Source organism: Protopterus annectens, chromosome 4.part0, assembly GCF_019279795.1.
Source record: "Protopterus annectens isolate FY-2018-M chromosome 4.part0, PAN1.0, whole genome shotgun sequence".
Taxonomy (NCBI): Eukaryota; Metazoa; Chordata; order Ceratodontiformes; family Protopteridae; genus Protopterus; species Protopterus annectens.
The window spans coordinates 182,365,354-182,377,946 of record NC_056733.1 but is presented as its reverse complement, the minus strand read 5'-3'; the positions used below and the strand labels follow the sequence as shown (position 1 = coordinate 182,377,946).

The following is a 12,593-nucleotide window of genomic DNA, read 5'->3' as shown; positions in this document are numbered from 1 at the left end:
GCTTTCTCCTTTTCATAATATTGCACCATATCAAATCTCTCTTTCTTTCCCATGTCCATATTTCTTTTTTATACTTTTCAAAAATGTCTATGTTTTGTTGTTTACATTTTCACACTTCCTCAGATGCTTCTTTTTCCAAACAGATCAAAGTTTCTTGATCTATATACTGTTTTTCAAAAATCTGTTGTAGTAATGAACGCAATTTTTTATTTGAAGCTCCTGACAGTTTTTCCTGTGAAAGCATTTTTCTTTCCTCAAATTTATTTCTTAATCTCTTTTTATACCCTCTGTCTGGTAATTCTGGGCTTTTTGCATAATAATAGCAATACATAATTTCTTTCTTATCTTCAATAGTCCATTCTATCGTCTTTATGGTTCTTCTTTGGCCTATCAGTTTTTTGTGATTTTTGTGGACTGCTTCTTCCTTTTACAACAGGTGAGGCATCCTCTCCTTGGGCCTGGCCTGGCCCCATTGCATGAATGTTTCCAGATTTTGAGGATTCTACACTGTCATTTTTTTCCAGTCCTGTCACCAGTGTGCCTACCAGGATTGGGCGCTTTTTTATCCTGGGACTTGTGCACCCAGCTATCTTTTGTGTTTTTGACTTACTTCTGTCCATGACATATGCTATATAAATACAGTCTACATATCAGTGTTACCTTGGTGAAATGTTGTGAAAAATAGGGTCTACCTCACAAAGGTACACACCAAGACTTGAGGATGAATTCAACTTCAGCACCACTACTCTCCTTTGATTGCTAACTTTTCATCTCTCCATTAGGACCCCCTCTCACCCATTTGTCCTGTGTGATGGCTTACCATACTGCGGGACAAAGGAGATATGTCCCCTAACTGCCTCCAGAGTGGAGCAGTCAGACAGACCTTCGGGGATATTGTTGCAAAAAAGGACCACCGTATCCCTGGTTTTGTGGGTCCCCCTCTGATTCTGGGCTGACATCCATTAAAGAGTCCAGCTCTGCCATGGCAACCCCACTCAGAAGGTGAATTGAACTGCTGCCACCTGGACTTCCTGAACCAGACAGCCTAAGGCCACTTTTGGTTACAACCGCACAATCTCTTTGGGATATCAAACTTAATTCTGATACCGGAAAGAGTCTTACCATCCCGTTTACACTTCTGTATCCTTTCCTTTACTGAGAAACCAAACAGGAATTATCAGTCAAATGGGGCATTAGGGAAGTATGCCTTGAAATTGTCTGTAAAGTACCATAGGTGCAGCCAAGTGGATGTGTCATCACTATGCCAGATCCAGCTGCTCTAGCTGCTCCATCTTCCACATTATGCATCAGGCTCATGAAGAGACTGGTTATGTTGGACATAGCAGTGAAGGCTGTCTCAAGTTACTTATTAGTCTCAGTAGTGAGAGGGTTCTTAAGAGTAAATGAGGTCTGGTGAGACAGATTTCTCTGAAGCATGTTCATGTGTGTGGCATAGTTCAAAGCCCTTAGAGCAAAGGTGCCTTAAGCATACACCCACTTCCCTAGTCCCTGGATTCTTTATTAGGTTGACGAACAGAGGAAGAGACTTAAGATAGCAACTTGTTTTGCTATCTGCTGCCACAATGATAGAGTCTACAGTCAGCATTTTAGACCAATATTGCTTGTCCTTTGGATGGTGGAGAATCCTTTCAAGTTTGTGGAGGACTGCTTCACAATTATAATGTTCCTGTAACAAACTCTGGACCACCAGATCAATTAGTTTGTCAGCTGGAGGTACCACCCAGGATGTAGAAAGTGCCGAGCCATAAGCCTCGATCAATACCATATTGTCCTGAAAAAGGGGGCTCTAGGGGTCCAAGATCTCCTCTGGAGCATTAACTCCAAAATTTCACCAAATGAGGCATCCTCCAGATATTTCACTAAATGAGGCATCCTCCAGATGGGATCGTGGGCAGTCCCCTCAATTGTCAGAGTTGAAATCTGAAGTTGGAGACAATGTATGGGAGTCTAGGTGCTTCCTTTTGCACATTCTCTTTTTGGTACAGTAGGGAATGAGTCACCTGACTCCTTTGAAGACTGACGTAGCTATTGAACAGGGGAATTGAGGCTCATGGCCCAGCTCAGACCTGTGGAAGCATGAAGAGAAGGCAATATAGGAATAGAGTCTCAGGGTGGAACTCTACCTGATGGGACCTGTGGCAATATTCTAATAGGGAAACCAATCATCCTCTCCAGCTCCTGAAAAACCAAGCCTACCTCAGTAGGATCCAATGACCTTGCTCAACTACTGGGTCCAACCTTCCATTTAGAGACACAGCCCCAACATGAGGGGAGGCTATGAGACCAGGACAGCTTCAATGAAGAGATCAAAACCAAAGAATTGAGAGTCAGTGACCCCCAACATGAGCAACAGAGCCCCAACCAAGAGACCCAATTCTAGCGTTAATGCCACCAGCCTGATTTCTCAATCCCAAGACTATCTCAGATCCGACAAGACTGCAGCAGAAAGAGTTAGATCCAAATACCTCTGTGCCAAAACTAAGAAAGAAGTCTGCAATAAGGTTACAGGACCCAGGACAAGGGTGGATCCAAAGTCAATGGAGACAGAGTGTGAACCAGTGAAGGAACTACAACTGGGGCAAAATGGAAGGAGATGACCACTTTCAGAGCCAAAGGGGTGGAATGACTCCCATGTCTATCTGGATCCTCAAGAACTTCTGCATCAAATGATCCAAGTCTGCTTCAGAAGCACTATTGTAGGATCCGAAGAACCTGTTTGTAAGCATGGAAGGGTTTGGAAGAAGGGTGCTGATTGGATTTGTCCAAAGAAAATTCCTCTCTTGGTGAATCATTCAAAATAATGGGTTATGATAGGATGGGATTCATCGGGGGGGGGGGGTGTAAGCTGGCAACAGGACATCGAGTCTTTCAGTCTCAGCTATTGCAGTGCCGAAGCAGAAGATATTGGATCTGCATGTCTCTTCTTAGGATTCAAGTTTTGGGGCTTGGAGTATTTCTTGATTTTTAGACACCTCCTGATCCAGGGGAGCAACTCATCAATATCAGTTTATTTCTATCAGCTAATGCTCATTGTTTGAACCTTTTACAAATCCCACAATCAGCTGATGAGGGATGCCCAGGCAGATCACACACAGGTTGTTAAGGTTCTGTGATGGGATCTTGTACCCACACATCAAACATTTCTTAAAACTAGTTTTTTATCTATGGTGAGATCCAGAAAAACACTGGTATCAACAACAGTACAACAGTAACAGCACCCCAGCAAACTTTTAAACACAAGGTTAAATTATATCCAAGAAAAATAATCCCAGCAGAACTAACACTTTAATAAGACTATTTGTACACACAGGCTACTCTAACACATGTAAATTTACCACAGTGACTAAGAAGTTAACTATTTACCTAATAGCTATGAAAAATATTGTTTCTTACTCTAAAAGAGAACAAGTAGTAATGGTGGAAGAGGGACAGAAAACAATTCTAAATTTTGAATCGTAAATACTACAACAACTATGGACCCTTAATGGCAGTAAATCTAAGCTACAGCAAGAAAAAAGTATTATAAATTCCAAAAAATAGAGGCACAGCACTTAGTTGTACAGAGAACCCATCTGGTTACGAAGGCAGCAAATGAGTTCTGAGATAACTAGGGGACAGGTGCATTATGGGACAGATAATCTTAAGGGTCCTGAAGCTAGAGTACTGATGCTTCTGGATCAGATCTGTCAAGTGGTTCAAGGACCCATATGTCAAACTGGACAGACTGAATGAATAGGATCGTCTTTTTCCTGGGACAATTTGTGACAGCTGCTATCTAGCTACAACAAAAATAAAACCTAAGTTTCTATAGTAGGTAGTGCAGAATCTGCTTAATGCTCCATTATTGATAATCAGTGCTAAACAATTACATGGAACATAAAACACAGCAATCCAACATACAATATCCCAGTAATTCTGGACTGACATTCACTTAAACAGCACTTTCATAAGTGTTTACTCACAAAACGTGTTTATAACCTAGTTACCTACTCAACAGATGTGTACAATTTCAATGTCATTTGCAAAAGAGAATAGCTAAGCAGGTCAGGTATTAACCAAACATTAGGCCAGATTCAATAAGTCTGCACTAAGTGTATATGATATGTACTCAAGAACATTCTTAACACATTTTTTGTGCTTTCTAGTCACTCAGAAAAATTACACTAAGTGTACATGTAGTCTACACTCTGTGGTAACCTTTATCAATCCCTGTCAATATTTTAAAGCTGCAAGAACATCAGTAGGAAAACTAAGATTAGGAAGAAGAAAGTGTGAGTTATGTCTGTGTTATCTGTTCACTCAGAACGGTGTACACTTAGCGTAGGCATTATAGAATCCCTTTTCTAGTATGGTATTAAGATATCCTCATGGCCTTTTAGCAAATTATGGACATCTGTTTCATCAATGCGCACTAACTTTCTTCCCTTGTGTTTGATAATCCTGTGCCCCAAACCAGCACTAAATCACCAGTTTGAAATATAACAAATCCGTTTTTATTTACTTCTGGTAGTGTCATTTTTTACTTAACACTTAAAACTGCAATTTGCAAAATTTGATTTCCCAGTGTATGTTAGCCCTATCTTACACAATGGATATGTTAGAAATAAATAAAAACATGTAAATGCATGAACATACAAGTTGTTGGAAGAAAGAATAATATATTTGTTTCTTTTACTTATGTTTCTAGAACCTATACAAATCTATTCTTCCCACTCACCACACCCCTTAGTTTGGAACCCCTTCTCTTCCTTGCCTCCCTTTCTTTTTGACAGCAACCAGTCCATTCTTGAAGCCAGGCACACATCTACTGACAACAAAAATCACATAAAAGTGTTATCTGTCTCCATAAATCTCTGTCTGAAGGAAAGTGGCTTTCTAGACCAGTAGGGCCTGTAGCAAAGAGTGATGAAGCCATGACAGCAGCCCAGCTTACCCAAGTTTGTCCAGGGTCAGTCTCTGGAGATCTTGGTCAACAGGGATGGGAATAAGTGGCCACAGTCAGCTTATCCATTTGGGGGGATGCTAGATACACAGAGAGATGGACAGAAATGGGGGGGGGGGTGCTGCAGTCCAGCTTACTGCACTGACTCCACCTAGTAGAAGTCAGGTGGTGTATCAGCTGGTAAGAGTTTTGGGAAAGGACAAGGAATTTTATACATGCTGGTCTGCACTTCATGCTATATCTGAGGATGAGTGTGTGCTTGTGCTTGCACATGCACGCGCATGCATGTGTATGTGTGCATGCGAGTGTGTGCGCGTGCGCGAGCGTGTGTGTGTGTGTTTGTGTAAATGCGTGTCTGTGTGTGTGTGTGTGTGTGTGTGTGTGTGTGTGTGTGTGTGTGTGTGTGTGTGTGTGTGTGTGTGTGTGTACCTGTTTGTGTGTGTGTGTGTGTGTGTGTGTGTGTGTGTGTGTGTGTGTGTGTGTGTGTGTGTGTGTGTGTCTAAGCCAATTCACCTTTGGGCCCAGAACTACAGGTCTTTCTCTATTTCAGCAGGAGATATTCAGGAATTATCAGTCAAATGGGGCATTATCCACTGACTACTACCCTAATGACAGTCCACCACAAGCCATCCCCTACTTTACTACAGAAATTAGCCATTAAAAGAAAAGAACCAAAGCCACCCTTGGTTTGCAGTGGGACACTGATGGTTGGCATAAAAGGACAAAAGAGTACAGAGTAAAATTAAGAAGTCTATTGAATCTGCCCATCTAGTCTTCATTGCTATCCCACTTACATCTTAGGCTTTCAGTGCAGCAGGTGATCATATATTTATAATCATTTTTTCCTTGAAAGCCACAACCATGCCTGCATGTAGATGGACAGGCTCAGAGTCCCTAGGCATGCCGTTCCCCTTCTTTCCTTGCACAATCCTACCCCACCCCACCACACCACACCCCATCCCAAGTGCACATGTATGTCTCTCTTGCAGTAACTAGTACATTTCACATCATGAGCAGGGGTTATGGACTAACTCTCAGTCATTTGGTTGGTGTATGCATTTTTTCTACTGTCCACTGTCTCCTCTCCTACTCAATCTTCTACCATGCAAAAATATTGGTGTAAATGGTATAATGTCACCCCCCCCACACACACACACACACACACACACACACATATCTCCACCATGACAAGTAGTTATCTGCCTCTCTAACATACCAGTTTCAAGTTAGCAACCAGGACAGACCCTTCTCCCCTGTCCACTTTGCTTCTGGCTCACTTACAAGTAAGAGCATGTTTTCACAAATACGTTGCTGTGCGCTGCTAACATCACTGTAAGGAGTGCTGATTCAGGAAGCCTCCATAAGAGCAGATAATTACTGTTATTAGGAAATGGAGTAGAGTTACTGAGCAGAGTGACAGGGGTGTGGTACCGTCACTGCCTTTACCAACAGAGTTGTCAGTACACATAGCACAAATGAATGGCAGCTGGTCCACCTGTTCTTATCCACTGACAGTTCAACCAATGACTCGGCTTCATTGCTAATGCAACTGTAACAAAGGCATGTGATGTAGTCCCAGAAGTCTAAGTAAGTTAATCTGCTTAAAATGAGAATTCTGAATACCTGTGTAAGCAGGTAGTCCCCCTCTGTCAGCTGCTCAATGACATTAAAGTGGTCTGTGTCTGGGACATCTTCATAATGGATACACAGCCCTGCATTTTTCAGCCCCTAACACAATGAAAAAAAAAACATTAAGTCATTGTTTATGTAAACATACAGCCCAGAACAGTTCATACAATATACCACATCAGTAAGTGTGCATTTGCTCTTCCTGATTTAAACAGCATTTCATTTAAAATGAATCTGCATTTGTTGTTCCACGGTCGAACAATTTACATGGCAAAAATTAATCTGAGTTTAATTCTGTGATTCCATTTTTGTCTAGCAGACAAATGATCTTGTTTGGATAACTTCATTTCATTTAGATTTTATGTTGTAACAGACAGTACAATGATATACACAACTGCGATTTGCTAGTTTTCGTGTCTCATACTGCAACTGCATAGAGCCTTAGACATACAGTTCATGCTTGTTGAGGTCTCCCTTTGAAGTCAGGCACTCACACTCACACACACAAATGCATGCTCTCACATGCATGCTAATACACACACACACACACACACACACACACACACATATATGCATGCATGTGCACAGAAATAGTTCTCCACATATGATTCATATTTTCTTATGTCTCTCACTGCAGCAACTCACACTGTTCTTATTTCTGCACTCAGGCTTCACCTAGCTGACACGGACACACACATGCACACACACACACACACACACACACACACACACACACACACACACACACACACACACACACACACACACACACAAAGATCTACTCACACAGTTCCTGTTTCTGCACTCTCAGGTTTCACCTCTTAGAGGTGCACAGACACACACACATGCACACACGCACACACGTGCACACACACACACACACACACACACACACACACACACACACACAATAATTACTCACACAGTTCTTGTTTGCTGATATCTCACACTGCAGTGACACACAGAACTTTGCATATACAATTCCTGTTTGTGGTGGCCTCACACTGTAGTAATTCATACATTTAATTGATGAGGTCTGACAGTGCAGTAACCCCACAGCTCCAGTTTGGGCATCCTAAGGTCTCATTCTGCAATGATTGGACAATTTCTGTTGACCCTTGTTTCTGACTCACAAGTAGATGGCTATGTGCTGCCAGTTTCAGCTCACTCATTGTAGGGAATGCTGTGTCAGGAAGCCTTAGCAGCCCATACAGACCCTCAAGTAACAGTCTGCCGTAATGTAAACAGTTTCTGCTGACCCTACCACTACAGTCATTTGGTAGTGTGTGTATTTTCAGCACTGACAAGCTCTCCTCCCCTATTTAATCATATACCAGTACAGTGAGGTGAATACCCCTGCAGAAACATTTCTTTAGGGTAAAAACATACACAGGGATGTGCATAGTTCTTTCCAAGTCACGGTTCTACCATTGCAGTGAAATTCACAATTCCAGATGGCCCTCATGGAATATGTAAACAGGAAAGAATAACTATGGTCAAGGTGGCCGTTGGCAAACATCAAAGACTGAAGCAATTCTAATTGTGCGAGTTTTATCCTAACTGAAGAATGGGGAGCATTCCTGTCTCAGTATTAGACACCCTAAAAATTTGGAAAATTAAAAAAAAAGGTTAAAATGAAGAGAAGTTAAACACAATGTGCATTCAACAAGAATTTTTACTGAACAACACCAGTAAGGAAGTTACGTCACACAGACCAAACTATTGATAAAGCTCCTTAAATATATGGTTACATTATAAACATTACGTACTCCACCTGTGATCACACATATTGTACTTCCCACTTTCTATAAAATGAAGGTGTAATAAATATGTATAAACTAGAAATAAATATACTGATTACACATAAATAAACCTATACAAAGAGTCGTATGATACACTAATGCAGTGAAAACTGAATTCATTAGGAAAAAAAAACACTTCGAAGTGCACAAGGAGTGTACACATATTAGGCACACTCACTGTATCAGATGGCTTCTGCTCAATTTTCCATACCTGAAATACTGATTCACAGTTGGTCGATCAAATACTGTGACACTGTTTGTAATTGTAGTTGACGAAATGCTGACACTAGCATGAGGATTACCTTGAGCAACTTTGTGAATCTGCAAGCCCTGACCTTGATCTTGTGAAACACCGAGGAGAAACATTTTCAGACTGAGAAGATAGTGATGCTTTCATTAGCTCAGCGCCTTATATTTCTGATAAGTAAACAAATGAAGTTCTTCCAAATCAAATGAATGGACTTAAATGATTGCTTCTTTTCTATGTTTCTATATATGACCCTTGCACATAACACAATCTTCATTTTCCCACTTGACCACTTCAAAATAACTTTGCAAAATATCAGCAGATACACTGCTTTTCTGTAAACTAAATCTAAAGTCCAAAGTCATCCTCATTCTTTACCTTTTGTAAGTAAGCACGATTATATGAACATCTGTTGTAAAATGTCTGCACTGTGTTTCTTTTAATGACTCATCTACATTCCTCTTCTTTTCAGTGACTAATTAAACAATATGATGCTGGTTGTTTGGCTTTGGGACACCACTAGAAGTTGTGGTACTAAATGCCCTACAGATCTGCAGAATATTTTTATATTCCTGATTTGAAACACAGCAGCTAGAGTTTTCTGATAAGTCACATTTCCTTACCAGATTTTTCAGTTTGAACCAGTTTATTCTGCTAGATCGTTGCTTTTTAAATATCTAGGACTTGAAGCAGCACAATTAAATTCCATTGCTTCACTAAAGAATAGAATTCTCGTTTCATGAACTCTGGGTCATTGTCTGATATCACCTCATCTGGTGTACTATACCTAATAAAGGTAGATTTCAGCAAAATGAATGATTTAAATAATGAATGCAAAGAAAATAATGTGCACCTTTACAATGAAGCAGACTTAGTCCCACTCTCATCTGAGGAAAATGTGATATTTCATGTGATATCTCCTCATTTGTATTATTTCTGTTCTTAACTATAAATTTGACTCATTTAAATCATCTGATCAATCATGTCAGACATCTGAGGCCAATAATGAACAGCATATGCTTCTTCCTTACATTTGGTAATGCCACAATGAGAACTCATACAGCTCCCTGGCAAGACACAGACTCATTTGTGATAGACTCAGTAATTTGAGACTGACTCAGTACAAAAAAATTGAAGAAAGGAACTGTTGTCCTGAAAGCTTTGTTGTTTTAAATAAAACAGCATTTCCATATTCCATCATTTTTTTGTAATTTGCCTTTTTCTGCCATGCCCTTGGATTTACTGGTGTAGGACCTTGGAATCTTTGTTTTTATCTAGACTGACTCAGTAATCAGCGATCACAAATAATCAAAACTACCAGAATGATTTTGTAGAAGACTGTCTTCCTTTTAAAGTAAGTGAGATGCGGAATATGTGGACATATGTAGAGTACATAGTGATGATACTGTGGCCATACATTAGGGGGTATTTCAGGTCATTTCTTGTTTAACAATGACACACATAGCATCTATGCTCTTCATATCCTGCTCAGTCATGCTTTTGAGCACTACTGAAGATTTTCTTACTGCATGTGTAACTGGCACTGACTAAAGTAAAATCTTAAGATGGTTTATCCTGGTAGAAAAACTAAACCAGCAAATAAGTCAAAATAACTATGCAAAATATCAGCAGGGTCTTGACCATTTTATTACATCTGTTAACATTATCAACAAATTTTAAAGATTCTTACAAAATTATTTTACTAGGAGAAACATTCATACTAAGACTGCTTCTAGCGCCATTAAGTGCTTTGCAAACATAAGCCTACCTGTGCCTGTGATTATTCACATTTCATCCTGACACTCAAAGCTTTATACATGTACTGTTTGTAACCATTTTGTTTATTATCATTTCCAGTCTCCTTGGTGCCTTCAGATTTATATTTTTAGCTGTTGCACTTATTCTTATTGTCTGCTGCTTCTTTACATCTTTCTGTAACTGTACAATATGAATTCTTGTAACCATGCTAGCTGCCTCACAAGTATTTCAACCAGCATATTAGGTTGGCTTAAATAGTTGGCCACAGCCAGTACCTAGAATACCAACCTGTATTTTTAATAATTTAACTCACACCCAATCAAAATCTGACTCAGCGGTCAGTAGTTTCAGTCTGTGCCCTGACAATGTCAGAAACAGAGATTCAGTGACTTAAATGTACTTTATGACAATATGCTGCATTATACATCAATTTTAATTTTAAATGTAATATTCCTCATCTCTAATTAAATACCTTTCTGGCCAAAAATCATCATTTATGCTACTTACAGTCTTGAACTGCATTCACATTATGAATCTCAGTTCTGCCCACAATGATTTCTGTTTTACTCTGTTACTTTCCCTCCGTTGCATGTAGATTTTGCTGCACAAACCTTCTTTCAACTTTTATGCATGTTTGTAAAGTGGCAATGTCCTCCACGTAGTCTACAAGTATGATTATTAGTTCTGTAATATGTTTTTTATGCTTATAACCACATATTTGTACAGGATATGATGTGAGCCTGCTCATTACTAGTAAGCAACATCTTGGAAACTGTGCAGTCACCAGTAAGTGTCATGTTAGGAGGCTTTAATAAATAACTCATAGAAACAGTACATTTTGTCTAAATTCTATGATTTCTGCATCACAAAATTAATTTTCTGAAACCTTAACATATCACATGCATCCTAACCAATGAAGCTTGTCCATTAACATTTAAAGATATAGGACCTATATCTAGTATCCATCCCTTTTAACTACAGAATGTACAATTTTGATATAAGGTAGCTTGCAGAAAAATTACATTGATTACTGTATGTTAATTTTAGCAATATACTACACTTGTCACAGTCTGTTTGTATCAAACAGCAAACTCTTAAAAATATCTTTAACAAACATGTTCAATGACTGAGCTTCTGTCCTTAGAATCCTAGCTAACTCTGGAATACTCCACATATCCACTTGATTTCTTCAACTATTTACCATATCTAGAGAATTCAACAGAATTGTTTATACTGGGTATCTGTTCTTCCACTTGGGACAGCTTCACTGGGTGACACAGCTTCAGGAGTCTGTCTTTACAATTTATGACCATCACAGTTTTTATAGCCTATACCTTCCTAGACCTTTACCTTCAACATATTTGTCTTTCCAAGAACAATACAGAATCCTGACTCAGCTGCTCTTTCAACAACTTCTGTTTCAAGCTGTGGAATTTCCAATGACTTTTAGAGTCTTAATTTATCTCCAACTTCTACATCTTGTCTTCTACGATGTCTGACTTAATAGTACTTTGGTGTCTTTTGATTTCTTTCCAACATTTCTTATTATTTTATATTGATATTTAGGCATCAGCAATGTTGTTAAAGTAGGTACTCTGCTTTCTGCTTTCTGCCTGTCAACAGCTAAGTTGGTGAGACCCTCAGTCCCCACAATGAAATATTCCTGTGTTCCAGAACTGCAGGATGACAAGCCTAGTAGCTTTATCTACAGTTCTTTTTCATGAGATTCCTCCCTGTCCAGATTGTTCTTTCCGCTTGCCCAACAGACTAAAGATAGTGTAGAGTTTTTGCTATGTCTGAATTCCCAATTTAAATTAATAAATCTAAATTCATGACTTTTGAATTGCTGCCCACTATCAGGCATGAAAACATCATCTGCCTCAAGAATATATACATTAAGGCACTAATCACACTCATATATGTTGCACTCATTAGTTGTATTTACTTGTTTATTTGAATTTGTTTTGCAGTGCATGCAGAGTAGTAGCAAACTGCAGGTTTAGATTTGCTAATTAAATTATTTACATAGAATATATATATATATATATATATATATATATAGAAATTATGGTGAGAGAGGGAGAGATAAAAATATTATGAGTTGTAGACTAGGGTAGGAAAATTAAAGGAAAAAGAACTGTAAAAGTAAGACAATAGTTAAACTAGTTAAGAAATGTTACAGATTATGGTAGGA

At 39.2% G+C, this 12,593-nt stretch overlaps 1 protein-coding gene across 3 annotated transcripts in view; it reads right to left on the bottom strand.

Moving 5' to 3' along the window:
* Positions 1-12,593, bottom strand: part of AFMID (arylformamidase) — a 737,969-nt gene that overhangs the window by 72,428 nt on the left and 652,948 nt on the right. For all 3 annotated transcript variants that reach the window (XM_044068169.1, XM_044068166.1, XM_044068167.1), the window contains exon 10: positions 6,587-6,691. In XM_044068169.1, the coding sequence (XP_043924104.1) occupies positions 6,587-6,691 (105 nt within the window). The remainder of the gene's footprint in view (positions 1-6,586; positions 6,692-12,593) is intronic.